This window comes from Erithacus rubecula, assembly GCF_903797595.1.
Source record: "Erithacus rubecula genome assembly, chromosome: 2".
In the NCBI taxonomy this organism is placed as follows: Eukaryota; Metazoa; Chordata; class Aves; order Passeriformes; family Muscicapidae; genus Erithacus; species Erithacus rubecula.
Window position 1 is genome coordinate 93,547,231 of NC_136685.1, and position 24,248 is coordinate 93,571,478.

Consider the following 24,248-nt stretch of genomic DNA (forward strand, 5'->3'; position numbering starts at 1 on the left):
GCACACAAGTGGCAAATGTGAATTCCCTTTCCTCTGCAGGACTGGTACTCCCCCAAAAACAGCCTTGCTTAGAAAACACAATTGACCCTAGTGAATTCCAGTTAGCCAAATTGGAGGCTGTACAGAAGCAGAGAAACAACATCTTTGTTTAGATTGTGAAGTCTTGGATTGCAATGCAGTGTCAGGTGTTATGGGTCTGCTGTCCCCAGTGTGACTTCTGGAAAAGAATCTCAGCTGCACCTTTTGACAGTGAGATAAGTGCTTCCAGCAGTCCTGCACAGGAGTGTTAAACCATTGTGCCCAACCTCATTGTGACCTGTTCCACATCAGAATTTTTTAAAAAAGAAGAGGTAGGGTGAAACCATGTTAATTTTGAGTTTCTCTGTATGATCCTTTTCCCTAGTACACCTCACTCCATATAAATCTCCTCTAGCTCTGAAAAATTAGGTCCTTGAGTCATTGTACACTAAGCTTTATACTTTTCATATCCTACTCAAAATTATTATGTGTTCTGTTGTGATGTTGGGAGCTCAGTTTTTTCTGATACCTACAGAAAAATACAAATTCATTTTTATCTAGTGCTGACCAGTAGCTAGTTTGCAGATACTGGAAAGTATTTGATAAAGGGAAAAACTGTCCTCGGACAGAAATACACATAAATCAAGTGTTATTTCCTGCAAACTGGGAACACAAGAGCTACAAGCGATGAGAGGAAGAGGGAATACAGATGAAAAGCCCACATATAAAATCTCACAAGCACATGGACAGGCCTGTGCCTCTGCAGGCCTTGCTGGACACATCCAGATGGCCAAGAAGCATTAATTTTGTGGATAACCTGGCATTTGAACACAAGTACTCATCTTAGTCCTTCCTCCAGGTGGGTTAAAGTAGAGCAGGTTGCTCAGGTCCTCCTTCACAGTATCACAGGATACCTGCTGGTGCTGGAACAGGCACTAGCCTCCATAACATCCACATTTTCTCCATCCTAATCAGAAATATTCCTATTGGAAAACTGTTTTATCTGGGCTGGATTCATTTGTCTTGGCTGGTGCTCATGCCCACAGAATCTCTGAAGTCAGGGGTCACTCCAGCCTGCACTATTTATGGAGCCTGGGCTGGGCTGATGTCAGGCACGAGGTACCACAGCTCATTTCTCTGCTGCCTCAAGAGCCTTGCTTTTGTTGGCCTGCCTTTCCAAGGGCAGCCAAAATGGCTGTGGAAGACTCTGGAGCTTGTCCAGGAGCAGGAGTGGTTATGTGCTCACTCTGGCTTTGTGCTTTACCTCTGGAATTGCAGTACCCTCAGCAAGGAGGCTGTGGGCTGCTGCAGCTCAGCTCTGTGTGGGTCCTTGTCCTCCTCATCCCACTCTGCTGTCCTGCACAACCCATCATCTTTGAGTCTGCTCATCAGGGATGATAACGTGGGAAGTTCCAGCTTAAGGGAATGGAAAAGCTGCATGCATTGTTCAAAATGTTCCCTAATGGTTTTGCTGACTAGGATAAAACATCCTGTCAAATAAACGACCATGAAATGAGATTTTTGTTCATAAAGTGTCTGAATCACCTGAAGGTACCAAAGCCAAACTTGGAGTGTAAAGCACCATCTCCTAAATATATTGGATGCTATGTAGATCAGCAAAGAAGCAATGGCTTTAGTAGGTGCTTTACATTTCATCTAAGAATAATGGTTTTATGAAAAGTGTCTTTTAAAAGCAAGACCTGGTCACTATTTGACTAATGGTAGCACTGAACAGAACAACAGGGATATAGCCCCATCAGGCTAGACAGTAAATTTCCAGACAGACTCTCTAAATTAGCACCTTAATAATGTTACTTTGGCATTATAAGAATAAAGTTACAGCATCAGAATTACTTAGCAAGCAGCTGTAAATCCAGGATGGAGTTCTGGTCTCACAAATCACATTCCAGGCTCCTGGGTACAGCACCACACCACTTAGCTACAGAGTGCAATTCTGATGTCCTGCTTTGTCCCTGCTTGAGACAATTCTCTTATGTTCACTTTGTCCCTGCTTATCAAATGTGTCCACTGAGTTTTCTGGATTAAGACAAAAAGATGAAAAGATGTTTTTGTTAGTCTCCTCCATATTTATCACTGCAGATCTCCAAACACTTATGTCAGTTTTGTTTAACATTCCTCTAGTCCTTAAAAGATAGCTTGTATTATGAGATGATTTTGGAGGCTGATGCAATTTATTACATTGGCATTTCTGCTGCCCTGTTCAGTAAAACAGCTTCTAATTGCTCTGCATCCCCATCTAACTTTCTAATTAGATTAATTCTGTCTTGTGTCTTGGTAGTCCCTAATTAACATGATTTGTCTTCAGAGTTAAGGGCTCCAGGGTATCACAGCAAGCTCAGAGTCACTGCTCAGTGAATCTTAGAAGTAGTTAATCCATCCTTCCACGAGCAGAGCAGATGCTCCTAGGGAGCTTCCAGGGGCTGAATTCATTGCAAGGCGTTGATGAGAGGGGCAGAGCAGCTGCAGACCTTGCCTGGAGCCGTGGCTGCCAGGCTGGATCCTGCAGGCAGGGCTGGGAGAGCCCTGCTCTGCCCCTGGCCTGCTGCTTTCCTTCTGCTCAATTAGAGCTCCCTGAGATGGGCACTAATGGCAGCTGATTAACCTGTGCCAGGGCAGAGGCAGGAAAGTGAGCATTTAATGTGGCTTTACCCAGGAGCCCTTGAACTCCTGTGGGAGCTAGAAGGTCATGCCTGCCTTCCTCCTGCTCTCTGCCTGACAAGGAAAAGCTTTCCCTGGCACAGACAATTAAGAATAAACTTCAGTTCATCACTGTGTAATTGGCAAGAGCCTGTGTGGAAGCTCATAAGAATCCATAACCTTTTCCTCATTATGCTTCTGCTGTTACAAAGGTTTTATTTCCAGCTCCAGTTTCTAAAGGATGCTGTCAGGAAGCTTTTCTTGCAAGAGGTTTCACAGCCTCTCTGAAATGAGGAGCAGCTCTCCCCAAACATTCTGCTGTTGAAGCTTCCAGGTTGGTGAAGTTTGGGTGAAAAGCCAGATTCAAATTATTTCTGTATCAACAGCATAAAACAGAATGGATTGAGGCCTGTTTCTGGATGTACATCAAGAAAACAGAAAATTCATTTCTGTGAATAGGATCAGAGTCTTAAAGAGAGCCTAAAAAATAAGAGATAGTTTAGTGGATGCTTATTCCTGGCTCTTTGGTTCCTCTCTCATTTAAGTCCCAGGCTCCTGCAGTGGGTGGGTGCAGAGCAGCTTTGGACTAGGAGAGCCATGGCAGAGCATCCACAGCAGCTGGCAGGAGGAGAAGGGAACACAATGGGGGGATTAGTACCTGGTTTAATAGTAGACTATATAAATATAGAAAGATCTGCATGGCAGGAGACAATGGAGAGAAACCAGCAGCAGAGCCGATCCCATAAAAATAAAAAGAGCTTTTAAATTGCTGGTAAAATTACAGAGCAGCAGGAATGAATCCAGTTAGGTCAGATGAGCTCTCAGCAAAGTGCCCTGGGCTGTAAACAGCAGTCTTGCCTTTTGTTCCTCCTCATGTTTGTTATAATTGGAAGCCAATTGCACTATTTCTCTGAATGCTGGCATACTTAATAAGGATGCAAATTAATTAAAATCCTCCCTCCATTCCATTAGTAAAGAAAAAAAAGCAAGCAGTGAGCAGGAGTGAGGCTGCAGTGCCTCAGCTGTTTTCACAGGGTGCCCCAGGCTGGCACAGAACTCAAGGCAGGTCCTTCAGCCTCCCTGGCTCTTCATTCCTCTCTAGCATGCAGAGGGGCTGTCATCCACTGCTGATGGCTCACTTTGATGAGCTTATTTCCAACAATTCACATTCCTGGACTGTAGGTGGTAGGCAGTACTTGTTACAACTTGCCCATTTCCCAAATCTAAGTGTCCATGTGGCAACATTTCCCCTCACTTCTGGGAATTTCTCTACAGTGGCTCACACCATTGTAAAGCATGATGCAAAATGTGGTCCCAGAACTACCAATGACATCATTTTTCCAAGAGGAGGAAAAAAAAACCCAACCAATCTGGGAATCAAGCAGATGCAACGTGCAAAGATAATTCAGCAAGTCCTGGCAGAATTCTGTGGTCAGCTCCACCACCAAGGATTATGCAGTGGGGCCTTGCATTTGCTGTTCATCAGAAATTCTCCAGTCTCAAATACTTCAAGCACACCTTTAATTTTATGCAAGTCAACAGAATCAAACCATAGGACTGGACTGGAAAACTTCATCCATGGATTGTGGAATGTCTGGCAGTGGAACAAGCTGTACTTCAATTTCACTATTTATGAGTGGATGCTTTTAAGTGTTCAAAACATTGCAGTGCTACAGTGTAAAAATAATTTTGTGTCCGTGTATAACTGAAGCTTTAAGTCACTTCACCTCCATGCAGGCCCCCCCCTCCATGTAATTTAAGATTTGGCTGTGTATTTTTAGCCTTGGAAGTCTGTGAAAGTTTGTTGTAGTCAAGCTTTGAGGTTTTCATTTTAAAAACTCCACGTTTTTAGAAGAGTTAACTTTTCCTAAAGCATTAAATACAAGAAAAAAAGAAAAAAAATCTCACTTTTGATGCAAAGGCACTGCTGTCTTACTTGCACGTGGGCTGTCTCCTGTAGAAGCTACACAAACACTGTCGAGTGTGCTCCCACCACTGACACAAAGCTCTGATAACACCCAGGTGCAGAGCTCCCTGCTGGAGCTGCAGGCAGCTGCTGGCACAGCTGGGATCAGCCACGAGCACCCAGTGCTTTGGGATGTGCACTGGTGTAGGGAAAGCAGAGAGCTGCCCCCATGCACAGCCTGCCTCCTGCAGGCTCCAGAGCTGGAGCACACCAGCATTGCAGGTGCCAAGTGACTGTGTATTTGTGTCCACAGCAAGGCCAAAGGGAATGGAGGCAGCCAAAATTCCCTCTGGATGTCCTTTGGGTATGGAAGGGGAAAATAAAAACAATGTGCTGGCAGAAGCCAAACAAAACATTTTTAATAGCAGGCCACGGAGGAAAAATTCATGAGCTGCTCTCCATGGCAACATCTAGGTTCTGTCACGTTTGCTGCCTCCACTCTCTCCTCCTTCCCTTTCTCCCTCTCCTACCCTTCAACTCCTGCTGCTCCTGCCCACAGGACCTGGCATTTGCAGGTGATGGCTTTGACACCACAGTGTCATCAGTGTCCCCTTCTGGCAGACCTGAATCTGTGGGATTCAGGTTGTTAATTCTAAGGGGACTAAGTAAACCTCCTGATTCCTAAGCTGTCCATTGTTCCTGCTCTTCTCACCCCTCAAAATGCTGAAACCACCTATCCACTCCAGCCCCTTTACAGGGGCAGACTTCAGTCTGCATGGATACTGGAAAGGGGGAAAAAGCTTGCCCATGGCTGTTTGATTAAGCTTTATCCTAAAACCTGAGCTTTTAAGATGTTAGTCTAAAACATGCTAGGAAATAAACCCCAAACCAGGTAATTGCACTCAGTCCTAGCTTACCTCCATGGCTGTCATGAGCTACAAGTGGGAGGATGCAGGGGATGCCCCTGACAGGCTGCATGTGGGGAACCCCTGAGCCTTGCTGGTGCCACCTCTGTGGTCTTCATATTTCAGAGTATCACAGAATTCAGGTTGGGAAAGACTTTTAAGGTCATCACGAGAAGCAAATCCAGCAGCCAACACGACAGTGAGGAATTGCAGTGTCAGTGCCAGCCTCCATGCCCTGCACTAATCTCTGCCCCACCATGAGTTCCTCAGTGCTCCCACACTGCTCAGTCAGAGAAGGACACAGTGTCCAGCTGGAGGCTGTGCTCCAGAAGTGCAGCTGTGACCCTGTGGACTGATTTTCATCTATTTCTATGAATGACAAGTGGCTTGGTGTCTTCCATTGCTGACTTGGAGTGCCTAAGAAAACTGGGGAGGAATTTGCCCCTGGCAAAGGAGCACAGCTGGCCACAGAGCCAGGCACTCAATCACTAAAGGTCAGTTCCCCCAGGAGGACACCCTGCAGCCTCCACACCTCTACTTTTGCTGCAAAGAGGTTCACTGATTGCTCCCTGCCTGCAGTCACATCTCTTTGAGGGAGCCATGGGAAGAAGAGACTTAGTGGAGACCCTGACAGTGCCCTACACTCAGAGGCTGCAACAAGCACAGAGGATGACACAGAGGCACCTCAAATGTTCTCCTGAAGCAGCCTTTTCTGTTCAGAGAGCTTGGAGAGAAAGCACTAATCTCAGGATTTTAGACACCTGTACTGACAGATTCTCTCTTATACAGCCCAAGCCCCAGTGAGATCCAGTCAGGTGGAGACTGGGGACACTGGTGAGGATTCACACTGGCCAGAATGCTTCCAGGACATTTCACTTTGCATCTGTATCCTCAAGCAATGACACAAACAACTGTATGATTTATGAAACTTCAGCAGATCATCATCCTGGGCATTGATGTTTTGTAACTCCACTTCATCACCTTGTTAACAGTGTCCTTTCCATAGCTCAGCTCTACCCACCTGAGCAGAGGGGGAATGGTGCTGAGCATCAGCAGATAGTGCCTTGCCCCTTCCTTAAGCAAGGTTTAGTGGTTTCCCTCATCAGAACCCAAAGGGCTACATCTGCACTGGGTTGATGCCAAGGATGAGAGGCCTTCATGCCTAAAACAGCTCTTTACAGCTCTAACTAGAGTATAAAAACAAGTTCATGACACTGGGGAGCCAGTATGCCTTGACCAATAGATACCATATTCACTGCCATACCAAGGCAAGGAGTGCAATCCTTACACCCATTCCTGCACAGCTTTTTCTGACTCACATGAGCCAGAGCCAGCACATCTCATGAATTTTCAGCACATCCACAACATCTGCCAGCACTGTTTAATGACAGCTAGTAATCATCTTACTTAAGAAAATTCAAAGACACGCACCAGACATGTCCCCACACAGAGCACTCCCTTGACACAACACACAGGTACAGCTCATCCCCACTAAACACACACTCATTAATTACATCTGCCCATGATGATCCTACAGCCCTGCCCCCACAGACACCTCCAGTTTTGCTCCCACCTTTTCCTGTGCTTGCCTCCAGCTGTGTGCTTCCTGCAGCTTTGCTCTAGCTCCTGAGTCGTGATGTGGCCCTGCTTTTCCTCTCTGGGAGCAGGAAAGGAGGCACAATAACACTGCCTTATTTACTCCCAGCACTGCAGGGGAATGTCTCAAATACTCCCCAGGCTTTCAGGAAAAAGAACAAATACTCCTTACCCCCTCCCAGGTTTTTGTAGGATAGGGATCATCATCATCATCAAATCAGCATCATCATCTCCACATGTGGCCCCTGATTGCAGTAATTCTGCTGTTCCTCCACCTGTACCAGCCCATCAGATGTGATTTCCTTGCAGCACAGATGCTTTCTTCTGGGAAGTTTCAGATACCTGGCAGCCAGTGGGAAGCCCACTGAGCTGTCTGCATGCTCAGGTTACTTGCACCTACACTGTGGCCACCAGTGTCTTGTCTCCCTCCAGCTCCAACCAGGCTCCCACTTCTGATGTTCCTGGGAAGGTGCCATCACAGCTGGTCCTGCACAGGAAATGTGCCAAGCTCTGTGTCTGACTAAAGCTCTTGCAGGAGTGCCCAGGATAGGCTTTCTTGTAAAAACAGGAGGGGAAAAATTCTCCTACAGCTTAAGGTATTCCATAGCTCCTTCCCTTCTGCACTCAGGTAACACAGGTACCAGACTGTTCAGCACAGGCCAGCAGACACTGGAGAGAGGTCTTTATCCTGCATGAAATGGACCAGAGGGGAGAGAAAGGCCAAAAACCCCCCTCCTTTGCCCCTTAATTTCATTGTGCTGTTCTGCAGATAACACATCCTCTTTGTGTTCAATGGGTTAAACTGCTGCAAACAAGCATCTTTCTATATTTACTGGTGTCATCTAAAAATACAGCAATTGTGCTGACAGCCAGAGCAAGTAGAGGCTCCCAGGGGCTCTCTTTCTATCCCAGTACCATGTGGGTGCCCCAGCTGGCTGGCACTGCCCCAAGTGAGACAAGTCCAAAGACCAAGAGGGATGTCACAGCCCCTGACAGCCTCTCTGCACATGGAGCCTTCACCCTCTGCCTCCCAGCTGCTCCAGAGGAGCAGTGCTCAGCTCCCTCCATCCCTCTGCCCAGCCCCTGGAACTTGCTGGCTTTGGGTGCAGCAGGGGCTGTACAGTTCAGCCAGGTGATTGCAAGGGGCTGAACAGACACTCACTAAAAACAGGGCAGGGCATCTCCATCCCCTCCCCTGTGTCCCCAGGGAGGCTGTATCAATTAATGATTTAGAATAATCCCAGATTTTATTGCAGTTTGGGAAGATGGAAGAAATGCTTAATGTAATTTACTTATGTTATACTCCCATAACTCTGTGGGTGTTCAGTTTATATCTGCTCATGGAGTCACTGGTTTGTGTTTGCTGGCTGCACTCACCACCTGGGACCTTTTTGGACTGCTGATTGAGTTGGCCAACATCACCCCAGCAGCTGGCACTGCAGGTTTAGGATTTCTGGGCTGCAGGGATTCAAGAGTCTGAATGCCTGTCAGGGAGGGAAATGGTTTGGTGCCCCAGCTCTGAGGCAGCCAGGTGGCACCAGCAGATACAGCTTGCTTGCCTTCCTTCTCCTCCTCCTCCTCTCCACCTCTCTCCCCCTTTCCAGATGCAAATAATTCCATATTTGGCAGTGTGTAACCACAATGGCTTTCTAAAGGGAGAACATCTGCTTTGGCAAAAGCATTTAGGACTCTTAATCCTGCTTCACATTCTCAAGCATATGTGGAGTAGAGGGAACATGCTTCCACCCTATGCCTGCTGGCACGGCTAAAGTCTTGTGTTCAAAAATGCCAGCATGCTCCCAAAGACTGGTTAATCATAAGGAATAAAGAAAAAAAGCACTGACATTAGCAAAATTAATTGGCCCCCTCGAGTAGGAAAGTGGCCTGAAGAGGAATCAGAAGCCAAGGTTCATAGGATTTTAATCCCAGATTGTGTATCTGTTCCCAGTCCAGAGGAGGACACCTAAAGGCTTAGTTAGCTTTATTCCTTTCTGAATAGGACAGGACTTTAGCTTAGTCACTGTGGTATTTAGGGCATTAATTGGCTAATTCAGCACCTTGCTCTAATGATGTAAATATCTTAAAAGCTTCACTGGAAGGATTTGAAGCTGTAGATTAAGAATTATTGCTCATTTATGACCTTTCTTTGTAACACATCTTGGAAGAGTTAAAGGTAAGGCAAGAGGGGAAGATTTTCATTTTGAAAAGAGACAGGCATTTACATTTGGCAAGATTTTTCATCCTGATGGGAAAACATAAACAGCCATTCTCTGATCTTGCCTCAATCCATATTTAATCTCAGAGAGTGCTGTGGTATAATTTAGAAGACAACACTTTCAGGAAGCATGAGGGAAATATTCCAGGCTTCCTTCTCCTTTGAAAAAAGAATAAAGTAATAGAAAGGAATAAAAAGGTGGGTGAAGCAGGGCAGAGATGTCACATAATCCCACATAGGGGTGTGGAAGACAATGCTACAGAGCAATAAACATCTATGGGGATGTTTATTTACACATTCTTTGGGATTATAGTGACTTTCCCTTTCCTCTCTGCAGACCCTTTTGTTTTTGTGGATAAGGGGATGAAACCCTGCCTGTGAAAGCCAGAGGAGGAAGCCCAGGGGTGACTCTCATGCAGAAGATGCTGCCCTGGTCCCTGCCAGTGATGCTGTGCTGTAGGCTGTGTTCCCCCTGCCCCAGCAGCACTCACTCACTCCCCACCCCTCCGTGCCTGCTCCGTGCCCAGCTCTGGCAGGTGCCACAGGGAGGGGGTGGGAATAAGGAATAGGATCCAGCCAGAGGCAGGAAGATGAGCAGGGTGTTAGGAACTGTGTTAGGAAGACACTGGAATTGAAGCTTGCAGGATTAAAAATAGGCTGTAGCCAGCCTTCCCCAGCATTTTGGCATCTCGGCTGCCTGTTATCCTTGTGACCCACTGAGGAAGAGGCAGCAAAGAAAGAGATTCTATTTTCCACCACCCTGGCAGTGCAGGACAAAATGGTGTTTTGCTTCTAACCAGATGGTTCTGCTCTCTTGGTCTGATAAAATTCACTACAAGGATGTAAACTGAGTGTTTTGTCCCTGCCTGCAGTCAAACCAAGGGACTCCCACCTTCCCCTGAGTTCAGCAAGGCACTCATGTACACTGAAGATGTGCTCATTCATTCACATCTTACAGGCTGTTTGCAGGCTTCCATCCTTCAAGAGGAAAAAAGGCAGTTTTTGTAGAAACCATCATTTTAATTCAAGATATTGATGAAAGAAGGCATTTCACCGAACTGTTATCCAATACAATCAACATTGCACTTTAGTACTTACCTTAGCAATGCTGTATTTGTTTTAGAAAAGCCCAAAGACAATTCATAATGCCAAGAGGTGTTGATATCTGTACTTAGATGGGGTGCTGGAACCTCCTGGCCTACAGTTCATATTTTAGAGGAGCCAGGAGCTGTTTCTTCTGCTCCTTACCCATGGTGTGTATTTCTTCATGTTGATTGTGGGACAGACAAGGCTTCAATGAGCTGTGAGTTTCAGCCAGCCATAAGCACAACACATCAGCTAAAAGTAAAAAAATCTGCCTTGTCCAAAAGTGTAAATTGAGGAGGAATCTTTGTGAAAGGCTGCTGAGGTGTAGGTTTCTGCTCTTTTCCCCAGCTTTAACTTTCACACATCAACAAGATCCTTCATCTGAAACGTTTTAGGAAGTTTGAAGTGTGGTTGGTCTCAAGCAGAGACAAGGGCTGTCACGCCAGGTCCCCTGGCTCCAGCACTTTAGGAAGTTTAGCTTCTTCTGCTTGGTTAAAACATGCCCTCAGGTAGCTGTCACTCTTGGGGTAGATGTGACAAGAAAGGATGCACTACGTCTCAGAGGGCTAATATCTGTTTATTACAGCAGCATGCTGTCTTTTAAACCCTCTACAGTTCACACTTTATTCATTGGTTACTATGTTTACACTGTTCATCAGTGTAAAACCATCTTCACCTCTGTTTCTCACAAAACTTTTCTAAAAATGCCTTCCCCAGTTGCAGACTTTTTCTTCTGCACTTATCTTCTCCTTCTCCTCTTCTCAGTCTCCATACCAATGGATTTGGTAAAATTCCTTCCAAAAGTAAATCTTATCAATTTGCTCTCTCTGGCTTACAGACCTTCCATACCCTTCCATAGGTAAACCCCCTTCCATAGGTAGCAGTGTGGGCTTCATTGAAGCCACAGGCTGAAAATTGCAAGGGCCTGAGGCCTTTTTCTCCTTTCTCATGCTAAGGAGAATTTCTCTCGGGTCTGCTGCAGGTTGCCTGTTCCTCCCTGGATCTTCCCAAGGTGATAAACCTCGGGAAAAACAGGAAGGAATTCACAACAAAATTAAGCACCTGCTGTTTTTCAGAAAGTAAGGAAAAACAGTTCTCACGATCCGTGAGAACGTTCTGTTTTCTTCTACTATCCAATGGACGGCCGTTCCTCTCTTCTTCAGCGATCCACAATATAAAAGTGGTTCGCCTTCACAATAAAGTTGCTTCTCTTTGCTGCTAGCTGGAGGAGTCATTGTCGTTATTCTCCGCGGCCGTATCGCGAATAGCGACATAGCAGCTTGTGACGGGGAAAGCATTGTGCAAAAATGCAGTTCCACTCCTTTTTTTTGGTGTCTGCTCATTCTAGAGCAGTATTTGTGCATAGCAACAGACTGCAGACCATCAGAGATTTCTAGAGTCAGTCCTGCCCCAACTATGGGTTTGGGTTTTCTTTTTAGAGCTGCTGTGTGGTGTTTCTCCCCAGGAGAGATTCACCAGGCAGAACAAAGGTATTTCCACAGATACACAGCTGTCCTGGTTTGAATGACAAGTGTCTGCCAATAAAGGCAGAAGCTTCTCTTTGAAATGGAGAATGTAAACCCCCTCCTCCAAATTATTATTATAAATTTGAAATTAAGGGGCTCTCAGGCAAAGATAGGGGAATTAGGAATAACAGTTCTCTACTAGGAAAATTAAAATAGAAATACAGTATTACAAAGAACAAACCCAAAACACTGAAAGAGTCAGAATACAACCTGACACCCTGTCAGTCAGTCAGGGTGTTGGTAGCAGTCCCATTAAATGGTGGCTGCATCCTCCTGCAATGGCAGATGTGGTTTAGCTGGAGCAGTGCTCCTGTAGAAGGTGCAGTTTTCCTCTGAAGGTCCAGGGATGATGTAGAAAAGTCCTGCTTTCCTCTGGAATCCAGTGGAAAGAAGGTAACTTGCTGTCCAAAATCTCATTTTTTATCTGTGTAGGAAATGCTTGGCTGCTCCCCCTGGCTGGAGCATCTCCCATGGGATGATGTAATTTTATCAGTCATACAGTGGGACTGAATGGGCCAGCAGCAGATGATATCTTCCTGGAGGGAGGATGGGTTGTGGAAAGATAAAATGATTGCTCCAGCTGGTTTTAAAGATGGCCCATTAGCAGATGGTGTGTGCCATGGAGATAAGGAATCACTGCCCCACCCGACTTCAACAGATGGTGACAGAATACACATTTTTGGGCACAGCCCAAGACAACAGCACTCCTTTGTATTGCACAAGTGGTTTCTGTTGGGTGGGGGCTCGGAAGGAGCCAAAACCCAAGGAGTGCTTTTCCCACCCTGGTTCAGTGCAGGAAGTGAGGTGCTCCAAGTGGAGCAGGTCTAAGGGAGAGATGTGGCGGGAGGCTGTGTCTCAGTGGTGAGACAATATTCCTAACAGGGGGACTTAAACAGAGTGAGTTCAATCATATATTTCCCTTTACCTAGGTCCGTATTCTTTTCTTATTTTAAGTATCCTGGCTTATACAAGCTCCAGAACTCAGATTAGCACGCATCCTTTGTCAGCTGTGACGTCTGTGTCCCCAGGCACGTTCGTGTCGGCGTTCACCGTGCTCTGCGGGGCGCGCACCGACCTCCCCGACCGGCACATGTGCTGCGTCTTCTGGCTCAACATCGCCGCCGCCCTCATCCAGATCCTCACGGCCATCGTCATGGTGGGCTGGATCATGAGCATATTCTGGGGCATGGACATGGTCATCCTGGCAAGTAAGTACGGTGCTCTCGCCCTCCTGGCTTCTCCTCTCCGTGGAGTGTGGCTGGGTCACAGATAATGTCCCTGCGAGCCGCTGGGCTGCACGGCAGGGAGGGAGAGCACGGGATGGGCTCTGCAAATCCGTGAGAAACACGGCAGGCAGAGAAATGGCAAGGAGGCAGTAGGAATGGGCCCTGTGACATAGCTGGGAGAGTCTCCCATCCCACCACGTGGGTCAGGAACTTCCCTTTATGAAATGAAATGTGCAGGAAAGGGGAGCATTGTGAAATCCACTGTCTGGAGCCCCTTCTGCCATGATCACATCCATTTGAACAAGAAAAGGGAGAAGCCCTTTCTCCCTTGAGACTCCAGCTGCAAATCTGTGATTAGTGAAACCTTCTTTCTAGGCTTTTTTTGCTCCCAGGGCCAGTTGTCCCCTGGACCTTTCCCTTCCTCCCCAGGATACATTTACCCATTGTTTCAGAGTTTTTTTCATGTTTCAGACCAAATTCTTAGGCTGAGCCAGAAGTGTTCAGCTGCTTCTAGAATGACATCTCATACACCTTTTGAGTTGATTAAAACATTAGTTTAAGGAAAGAAGAATCATTTTTAAATGTGCATCATTTAAGTCACCAGTTAGTAGATATTACAAATCCAGATCACAGCCTCTGTAACTTTCATCTGGTAGAGGCTTTCAGTGGTGTAAAAGTTGTGGCATGTCTCCTGTATCCTGGTGCAGGAGATTGGGATGACAGCTTCATCTCACCTCCAAAGCCAGAAGCAACACAGAGATCAGGTGCTGGTGGCAGCTGCATGACCCCACTCCCTTTCCAGAGGCTGAGGGGCAAACCCTCAAACCAAACAGGTCTGAGATCTTTCAAACTGACAGGACAGGCAGTTCCCAAAGCAAGCCCTTCTCCCAGAGAGCATCTTACCATCAGCTTTTGCCTTTTGGTTTGGAGGTGCTCCACTTTGTCATCTCTGCTGATGACATCTGTGGCTGCACAACAGAGGAGGAGAGAGGATCTCAGGAAGTTGCCAGGAACCTGCCTAAAGACAAAATGGATGAAACTGAAGAAAAAAAAAAACAAAAAACAAAAAGCAGGAAACCAGTGTGCATTTTCAGCTGCCAAACCCAGGGGTTAAATCCTCTCAAACCACCTGCTAATTTCTGAGCCAGCTTCAGTTAAGGCAGTCCCCATGCAGAGCAAAAGATGGATATTAAAAACCTGAACATGTGCAAAGCAAAAGCTTTCCTCAGGAGGAAGGCAGTACTGCTCTTTGCTTTACCCTGCAAACCACCTACCATATTTCCTTCCAGATGTGCCTGGTTATTCCTCAGGCTAAACTGTGAATTGGTGTGCACATGTGATGTGTCTTTAGGGGTCTGCCAGATTTGTGTGTAATGCCATAAATTCATGTTCATGGCCACAAAACTCTTCTGCTCTTCCTCTGCAGGGCAGCCCCTGTGTGTGGGTGACTGTCTGGCAGGACCTCATTCTGCAGGTATGGGGAGAGTCAGGAAAGCATCTGTCCTGAAAAGAGCCACCACTGAAACTGACTTGCTTTGCTCCAAAGCCCTGCTCTCCAGCTAGAGGGGTTGGTGCTTAGGAGGGTCTTACTGGGAGGGTCTGCTCAAGTTTCACGGTTGGGAAGACCATACTGCCTGGAAGTATCTCCCCAACACCCTTTCCCACATCTGGCTGGATTCCAGCAGTTTGGGAGGCAGAGGATGGATGAGCAGCATGTGGTGGGAATGCTCAGGTCAAGAGGTCCCCAAGTACAGCAGCAGTATTTCATCCTAGAATGAGAGAATGGCAAGAGGAGTCAACATGTCTTGTGTTTCACCAGCAGCATCTGACAAGCTGCAGCCCTTGGCAGTTTCTTGCCATCTCATTAAATAGCTGCTTTTAAGTTTACTTGCCATGCAGAGAAAGTAGTGGCTAAATACAGCAGCTCTTGGTTGATGGAGAAGAAAAGAAAAAACTTAAAGAACCAAGTGATTGATTGCTCTTACCTGGATCAAACAGCCCTGTCAGACTCAAAGGAATTGGTTCTTGTTATCATATTAAAAAAATGAAAAAAAAACCCCAAAGAAACAACAACTTAAGAAGGAAACCATGTCTCAAATGCAAGAAATAAGACATTTCATTTAAGAACACTGCCAGTTTGTTTTGGTTGGGTTTTGTTTGTGTGCAAACCATTGTATGCATTGGACAGAAACCCTACACCACTGCAACTTGAATCTGGGTGCAGATGGGAAAGAGTTAAAAAAGTATGGGAAGGGACCTCTAGTCCCTTTGCCTTGAAATGGTATCCTATGTGTGCCTGTGAGGGTGCCAGGCTATTTGGATGGGCTAGAGGCAGGACACAGCAGGTCCTGTCTAAGCTGGTGAGGGCTAGCTGCAAGGAGGAAGGCAGGAAGCAGCTGAGGGTCAGGAACTCTGCCCAGGCTTTCCTAAGGAATAATCACCTCATTCCCTGGATCTGGGCCTGCCTCTCTGGTAGCTGGTAGAGAGCTGGGAGTTAGAACCATAGAATCATAAAGTCACTGAGGTTGCAAAAAACCTCCAAAATCATATAGTCCAAGTCTTAAGCCATCACCATTGTGTCAGCCACTGAACCGTGTTCCCCTAGCCATATACACATGCCTTTTGAACAGGAGGCTCCTTGAAAGCTTTTCATCTTCTAGTGCTATTTGCTAGGCATGGAAAGGGGGAGTCTGGTCTGAGGATAATGGTGTGCTGTCCTTAATGAGGGGAAAAGGAGAAGAATTATAGGCCAGTCAGGTATACTTCAGTTTCTGGAAGATGTAATCAAGTGAGTGACTCGGATGCATTTAGAGAATAAAAAACACCCCCACAAAGTCACCGTCCAGAGTGAGCTGTGTCAGACTGTCCTGATTCCTTTTGGTGGCAGAAGAATTAATTTTGTGAGGAGGCAGCACTCAGCCATCCCTCCCAACCTTCAGATGCTGACCTCGTCCCACACAGCGCTCCTGCCAGCAAGCCAGGGGGATGTGGCATGCATGAAAATACTCTTGAGAACTTTCCTCTAAATGGATTTTCCTGACTGGGAAGAGATGAAGAGAAGTGTGATGTAAGGTCCCTTTTGAGTTCTGGTCAGTATTTTCATTTGTGGCTTGATGCTGGACTGGAGAAGAGCTCCCCAGCAGCACACCAGAGCTGCAGGCACAGCCAGGGCAGCGCCCGGACCCACGGCAAGCAAAGGCATGGTCTGGAAACAACAAGAGCTACTCAACAGGGACAAGCCCAAGACTGTACAGAAGGATTAATCCACTGCATAAACACGCTCTAGGGAACAGCTTGTTTTTCAGGGAAGGACACAGTGGCTGCAGTGAGTCACAAGTGGTACAGGGAACGTTGCTGCCAAGGAACAAACCCCACATAGGCAGGTGGGAGCAGAGCTTGCAGGGCTTTAGCTGATCCCATCACCTTTCTCTGCATGCATAAAGCTGTGGTGAGGCTTGTGGCCAACTTTGGAGGCTGTACTTCAAGTAGAAAACTGGAGAGACTCCAGAGACCATAAGACAGTATGTGTGCTGATGATGAAGGTGTTCAGCAGTCAGTCTAAGACAGACTTAAATAACACCAGGAAGGACCTGTGTGGAAATTAGAAGACATTTTTCCTCCAGTAAGGTCAAAATTCTGCAGAGGTGGCATGGCAGGATCTGCTCTCTCTGTCCCTGAAAGACTCAAAGAGTGGGTAGACCCATATCTGTCAGGAACAAGGTGGGACACAGCAGGAGACTGACTGACCTGGGGGTCCTGTCCAACTCTCACCTCCTCTAGGGTGCCCTTTAGCAGGGTAATATCTCAGAAGGAAGATAAATTGAATCTAGTTTTGCTGTCACGCTTAATTAATTTTGGCAACACAGCACAGGGCATTTTCTCTGCTAATTTAAACAAACTGCCAGCTGGCCCCATTGGACACCAGAGATATCTTCTTTAAGCAGCCATATGGCTGCGGGAACTGTCCTCTGCTGTACCTACGGTCTGAAGGCAAAAGTAGAATTACAAGGGAGAACTTAACTCTTACTCTGCCAAAAAGTGGCTGGGCAGCTCTGCTGCAGCGTGCTCTCCTCAAACCCCTTGCCAGGTCTGCAGGGAGGAGGCACAGAGCTGAGGAAACCACAGCTAATTAGCTGGCAAGCCAACTGGAAAACAAACCTCCTAAAGCTTTCCAGGCAAAGTGCAGGCATGCCTTGTCCCCAGCCCACAGCTCCATTAGCCCCACTGTGTGGAATGAGCACAGTGGAATGGCCTTTCCAGGAGTCCCTGCCTGCTCAGAACTTGTATAAAAGGTTCTGTGCCATTTCTTGACAGAAATGCCAAAGAAATAACATAGTAAAGTCACACTGATGTGGCACAGGGGACACAAGTCAGGGGTTGTTTTTGCCTCTGCTGAATGCAGCTCAGAAGTCAAGCCTAGTTTCTGAGGGAAGCCCTCCCTCAGCTCTTGGCTGTTGGGAAGGATAAGGATTTGACAGGAAGGTGTAATGGTTTTGAAATCAAAATGAGTGAGAGACTCCAAGTCAGAAGTACAATTTAATAGGAAAAAAGGGGGAAAAATAAAACACATACAATAGTACAAAAGAAAAACCACAGACAGAGTCAGAATACAACCTGACACCCTGCTGGTTAGGGTGGTGGTAGCAGTCCAGATGAAGTGGTCTTTTGAAGTAGTGATCCTGTAGAAAGGTCTGGTAGCTCTTGTCCTCTGGAAAGCAGTGGGTAAAGGCTGCTTTGGTGTTCCAAATCTCATTTTTTATCTAGGTAGGAAAGGCTTGGCTCCTCCCCCTGGGTGGAGCATTTCATGATGGGATGATGTAATTTTATCAGTCATGCAGTCGGACTCAATGGCCATTAACAGAAGATTCCTGGAGGAAGGATGGGCTGTGGCAAAGATAAAGAACATTGATTGCCCCATCTGGTTTTAACAGCTGGCCCATTAGCAGAGGATATCTCCCACAGAGATAAGAATCACTGACCCACCTGGTTTCAGCAGATGGGTGTGCTATAGAATACATACCTTTGGGCACATCTTTACATTGTAATTTAGGACATAATGTCTCACAGATATGTATGTATAGCAGAAAGATCTTTGAATGTAGAATCTGAAGAAAGAATAGAAATGATAGCAAGTTTTTGATACAGAAGAAAAGATTTGCTGAGCCAGTTAGTTACTGGTTAAATAGAAGGCAAAGAGCAAGTGAATCAGAAGGGGTTCTATGACTCTGAGCAAAGGATAAATCCATCTCAAACAAAAAAATGTTTCAAGATGTGCTACAATGAAAAGTATATGATGGATTATAACCAGAACTAGAGCTTCAGACGAACCCACAGCTGAGGCTGAAAAATGCTGTGGGCTGGGCTCTTGTCCCCCATTACCTGTGAAGTGCTGCATCATTTGGATACAATAAACAGCATTTTAAGGAGCCACCTGGGGCCCTGCATCCCTCATTGTGGCGCTTACACTCAGCCTCTGAAGGAATGACGGGCTCGGCTGCAGCATTGCTCTCGGGATCACTGGATGGAGACTTCGGCTGGCTCTCGGGGCTGATTGCCAGCCAGCAGTGAGAACTCACCTGAAACCAAGCCATCCTGCCAGTCCTTTGCCAATTACTCTGTTCAGACCCTGCCAGGAGCAGCAGCTGATGATTGCACAGCCACTGTATGCCCGGGCTCCAGGGGAAAGCATCACTGAGCCTCTCTGCTCTGCAGGGCCCTTGCTGGCCTGGGAAGGGGAGCAGGGGCAAGTTCTTAACACATTGCATGAATGTTAAATAGCACCAGTGGTTGCAGCACCCAGACAGGCTGAGGCATGCTGTGGTTGTTAGCTACCTGTGGCCATAAGCAAACTGAGCAGGGAAACTGTCAAAAACTCTTCAGGGGTAGTTTCCCCAACTTTGGGACTGTGAATGGTATGCCATGAGGTCGTTGGTACACTGTGATGTCTTGTTTGATGCCTTCCTTCACTGGTTCCCCTTCAGACAACCCACAAAATGCCAGAGGAAAGAGTTTCTGGGAGCATTGCTCAGAGGTGTTCGCCCATCCAGCCTGTCTGGCTTGGGGCTGGAAAAGCAGATAAGTCTTTAAACAAGAGTTCCAAGTGAAATGATCCACTTCAACTGCAAGGATTTTAAGAAATGTTTAGCCCTGGTGTGAATGTCTGAGGGCAGAGCAGCTGCTCTCTGTTTACTCTGCAGCCTCGGTTTGTTCATTCTCTTCTGGTTCTCCATGTGTTTCAGATATACCATCTACAGTTACATTTCTCCCTCTCTCTTTCTTTCATGTTCCTTTGCCTCCTTTTGTTCACCATCAAAGTCTCACAAGGTAAGTTTGTTTCTGTTCTTCCTCCTCTTCCTCCTCACCTCCAAGGCAGTTTCCCACGGAGACCAGCGAGCATCAGTCGGGGCAGGACATCTGGAATTCACTTTGGCCAGAGCTGCCCACTCCCAGCCCAAGCCCAGCCATGTGCCTTTACATGTCTGTGTGTCCCACTGTCTCTGTGCCTGTCCTGTGGCTGCACAGCCTCAGGGATGCTGAAAATCTTCACACAGCATTGAAATGCCCCTGGGGATGCCCCAAGGGCACCCTTGGAGCAGAGCAGGAACCCATTTCAGCACTGAGAGCATCCTGAAGCTGCCCTCTGCACCAACCCAGTCTCAGAAGAACAGCCTGTGCACAGACTGGGTTCTTTTTGCTTCAATCTTATGCAATGGTTTACAGGAAAAGTGCAATTTCAAGTAAACTTGATTAAATTATTGACTTTGTGCATAGGCCCACTTAATCCAGAGCCAGAGCTGTCTGTTCTAGAATTGCACCTCAATTTTATTGCAGGCATATTAATGCAAAGCTGCTTCATATAGAACACCTATTCCAATGCAATAACTATTTTTTCCATATCAACTATTTGAGAAGTTAGATCTGAAGTATTGTAACAAACAAATTTATCATAGGACAGGTCACTTTTTGTTTATGATCATGTAAAGAGACAGGCTTGGCCACTGTGTAACTTCCTTCCAGCCAGTTTCAACACTGATAGCCAGACTGAAAAGATTTCTCAAGCTTAATTTTCTTATATCTCAATAAAAGACATGGCTGCACAGATAATCTTTAGCTAAAGATTTAAGGCAGGCTCCACCTTTCTGGCCCATAGGGTTGTTTGTTTGGATTTTTTTAACTCTGCCCCCTAAACAGACTGAACCATAGACAAGCCCAAATTACAAGTTTCCAGTCAGCTCACCTTGCCTTCAGAGCTGACTCACACTTAAAACATAAATGCATGTGAAATCATCATTTTGCCCTCTAGAAAAAGCTGTTTGAAAGAGGTGAGAGTCGTTCTGTTCAGCTGCACACAATAGGCAGAAATTCAGTTAAGTGTCATTATTCTGTCCCTTGTGCTTGTTTAACAGCAGGAGATCCAGGCTGCTAAACCTGGGTGAATGTGTGGATTTTTTCCAAAGTACAGCAAAGTTCATTCACTGGAGTCAATTCTTAGTTCAGCAAAAAGTCCCTTAGAGGCAGGGGTTCTGGCACCTGCTGGTATTTTGTGTTCAGCTTTTGTAAGGGACTTACAAAAGCCTAACATAATGGTTAGAAAGAAATATTACAAAGCGTAAATGGAAAAGTGTTTGAAAAGTTAAGCCTTCTTCTGACATACAAAATTTCATACTTTGAAATTCAAAATATAAAAATGACAAGGCTACTTGTGTTATTTAAGCTAAGAAAAAAACTCCTCAGATTTAAAAAAGTTTTTTAGTTGAAAGATCTTCACTGTGGCAGGCACTGCAAGAAAGGACAATTTGCTTCTTGAATAAGGAGATTTTTTTTGATTTATACAGTCAGAATAACAAGCCCAGCTTCTCTTGAAATGAAAGTGGGGAAAGCATTTGGCACAGTCATTTCAATAGTTTAGGAAAGTGATAAAAAATCCAGTATTTTTCTCATCATCCTGTAGTAGCACAAGAGCTGCAGGTGCTCTCCTATTGCCTTCCCCGCCCTAGTCCCCCCAGGGGATGAAGCTCTCCCCTCTGGGGTTTGCAGCCTGCCCTCAAGCACTGTGTGCAGGACAATAAATAATCTGGGGCCCAGCACCCCAAGGAGCTGTGACAAGCAGCAGGACAGGCTGCTTGAGCCCTTACAACATCCATATAGCTCAACACAGTGGGAACCCCAAGGGCTTTGCTGTCTTGGTTGGGAAGTGCATCAAACCTCATGGCCACAGGAAGAGGAAAGGGTGTGAAAGAACAGGGATCCAGGCAGTGTCCTTGGTTTTGCTGCTGAAAAGAGCAATTTCCTCAAGGCCCACTGGATGACTGCTGTGCCCTAACAAAAACACCTGTAATTCTGCTGGGCTGTGCAAGTGCAGAACCAGGCAGTGAGGATATTATTGGAGGCATCCCAAAGTCTGTGTTTGACATGCCAGCCTATGATTCAAGGCATTCTCCTTCTCCTCTAAGGGGTGTTTGCTCACCTGTGCAAACTGCAGCACAAATTGGCTGCTGCTGCGGAGCGCCATCAGCAAAAGCCAGCATGGGAACAAAAAGATGGATAGAGGAAACCAAACTCCTCCTAGCTGGCAGTGCCCTGGGAGCAGGAGGTTCAGACACAAGTAATCCCAAGGAGAGATGTGTGCTGGAAGCACAACCTGGCAGGGCAGGGCTTGGGAACAGCCATGCCTCTGGAGCAGGACACAAGGGCATCCATTTCCATAAAAACTTCAGGTTATTGGGCTGGAACTGGTGACCACTGGTACCTGCTGTGCCTTTACAGTCCTTGAAGCAGAGGTGGTGTGCCAGGCTGGTGGCAGAGCAGCAGGGCTGGCTGCCAGCATCCACATGGCTGTGCCAGGAAGGTGAGAGCACCAGGCAGCTCTTGGCTAAAGCAGGGCAGGGGGGCTGCCCTGGGGAATGTGGCAGTGCTCCTGTTTTCCCATGAGGTTTTTGCCACTCCTGGTAAACCAAGCTCACCCGAGGATCCTCATTTGGAATTAACTCTAATCATGTTCCCTTCCCCTCCCTCCTCACAGGCTACAAGGAGCAGGGGATCCCACAGCAGCTGTAGTGGCTGGGACAAGTGTGGTCAGAGAAACACGGCGAGAGATTTCCTTTGGCAGCCGTGGGACCTTTTCATTACCCTTTGTCTCTGTTCTTCTCCCTGTGTTTGTCTCCCTGTGGTGCCTGCCCGTCCAGCGGAGCGCAGATGCAGAGCAGCCGCCGCAGACTTGCACTGAGGGCCTGAGCACTGGAGATGAGGCAAGCTCAGCTCAGCTTAGGACTGGTCCCAGCCAGCACCTGGTGGGCGGCCGAGGAGGAAGATGAGGGTGCCAGGACAAGGAAACACCCTTGGCAAAGGTGGCACCTGGGCAGCTGAACCACGGGAGGGGGAGATGCTGCTGTCCCTCTGCTCCCAGGGGAGGTTGCTGAAGATGTTTTGCCTCCTTTTCACGCTCGCTGTTAAAGGATGCTGGCTGTGAGCATCAAATGCCAAGGAGCTATTCATAGATATATGTACAGGATGTAAAAGCAAACCACTGGTACTTTCTTCCTGCCCTGAGATTCCATCCATGACTGCTTTGCAGCAGTGGAGGGTCCAGCCCAGCCCCCTCTGCTGTCTGTGTATATATGATGTTCACTGAAGCTCTGTCCCCAGAGATGTCCTGAGAAACGTGCTTGCTGTAAATCGTATTGTACTGCTGAAGTGACTGGGGCCATCCCCTGCTTCCATCTGCTGCCACATGCAAAGACCAGAGCTCCCACCAGCCCAGGGGACACTTTTCCTAGCCCAGGATTGGTGTCCTGCAGCATCTCACCTCTAGGGCAGCAAACACAGCCTCTTCTATAAAACAATACCAGTCAAAGAAAAGACTGTTCCTGGCCCTGAAAAGGACTTGCTGGCAGTGTGTCCATGCTTTGGAAACAGATCATCTTAGAGCATGATGATGCTCCTGGCTGAAGCAGCATCCCAGCTCCACTTCCCAGGGTAAGTGTCCAAAGCTCCAGGATCACAGCCTGGTACTAGCCAGCTGCTTGGGAGCTGTTGTGGTTGGAAGGCCTGTGGCCAAACAGGGTGGGGCTGTGATTTCATGGCTTGAACAAGATGTGCTGTGGCCAGAGGTGTGGTGATCCCTCTGATCGCAGAGGAGCTCGGCTTGGTGTCAGCCCCTCAATGCTTTTCCACTCCAGGAGGATGGCAGGAGGAGCCCTGCTGAAAGAGGGAGAAGCCAGGCTGCTCACATGCAGGGAGGGCCCTTCCAGCCAGAGGAGTTTCACACAAACCTGCTGCCAAAACTGGGAGCCACCCAAGTATGGCAGAGCTGAGACCCACTCCCAGTCCATTGCTCCTGCAGGTGAGAAAGGGATGGCAGCAAACCCCACTGCCCTACAAGTGTCCAGCCTCTCCTGCTATGAAGGTTTGTATTTTCCATGCAGAACAGGTCCTGTCAGCTAAAATACCTCCTGTTGTAAAGAGAGCTGTCAAAAAGCAGTGAGTGCCCCTGAGCTGCCCACCAGGGGTAGAGGAGAGCCCTGTGCTGGGCAGGGTGCCAGACAGTGATCCCAGAGGGAGCTGCTGGGGTAGGAAGCTCCTTTGGTGTTTTCATGCAGACCTTTGGCTTAGCCTCCCCACAGCCCCTGCTGTTCTCCTGATGCCTGGACACTGTCTGGATTTAATGCAACACCTCTCTTCCCAGAAAGCTTTCTCTGCCAATGCCCACACTGCACTGTGAGCTCACAGCCTGTGGACAGCAGGCATCAGTACCTCTCTGCTGTCCCTGCTCAGCACATCCTTCTTCAGGGCTAAGGACAACCATCCACCTACCTTGTGGTGGGACAGGACCCCTCCAAACTATGCCCATTTATTCAATGCAGGCACCACAAGGGATGACAGACTTTCTGCACTTCACCCTTCCATGGCCATGCACTATAAAAAGCTTTGGACTGCCAGAACAGGAGAAAGGGGCTGAGGAGCCTTGGGACCACCAGCTTTCACTCTGAAGATGCTGAAGACTCAAGCTTTTCCTCAGATTTCAGCAGTCCTAATTGGAAAAAATATATATATATACATACACACACACACACATATATATATATATATATATATATATAAACAAGGAGGCAA

At 47.1% G+C, this 24,248-nt stretch overlaps 1 protein-coding gene across 3 annotated transcripts in view; it reads left to right on the forward strand.

The window, feature by feature from the left end:
• Positions 1–22,956, forward strand: part of STUM (stum, mechanosensory transduction mediator homolog) — a 43,102-nt gene extending 20,146 nt beyond the window's left edge. The window contains exons 2-3 of one of the 3 annotated variants that reach the window (XM_079298382.1): positions 12,939–13,118; positions 22,159–22,956. In XM_079298382.1, the coding sequence (XP_079154508.1) occupies positions 12,939–13,118; positions 22,159–22,193 (215 nt within the window). In that variant the 3' untranslated portion in view covers positions 22,194–22,956. Of the gene's footprint in view, positions 1–12,938; positions 13,128–22,158 lie in introns of all 3 variants that reach the window. The other 2 variants (XM_079298381.1, XM_079298380.1) reach the window with 2 other exon arrangements.
• The last annotated feature ends 1,292 nt before the right edge of the window (positions 22,957–24,248 follow it).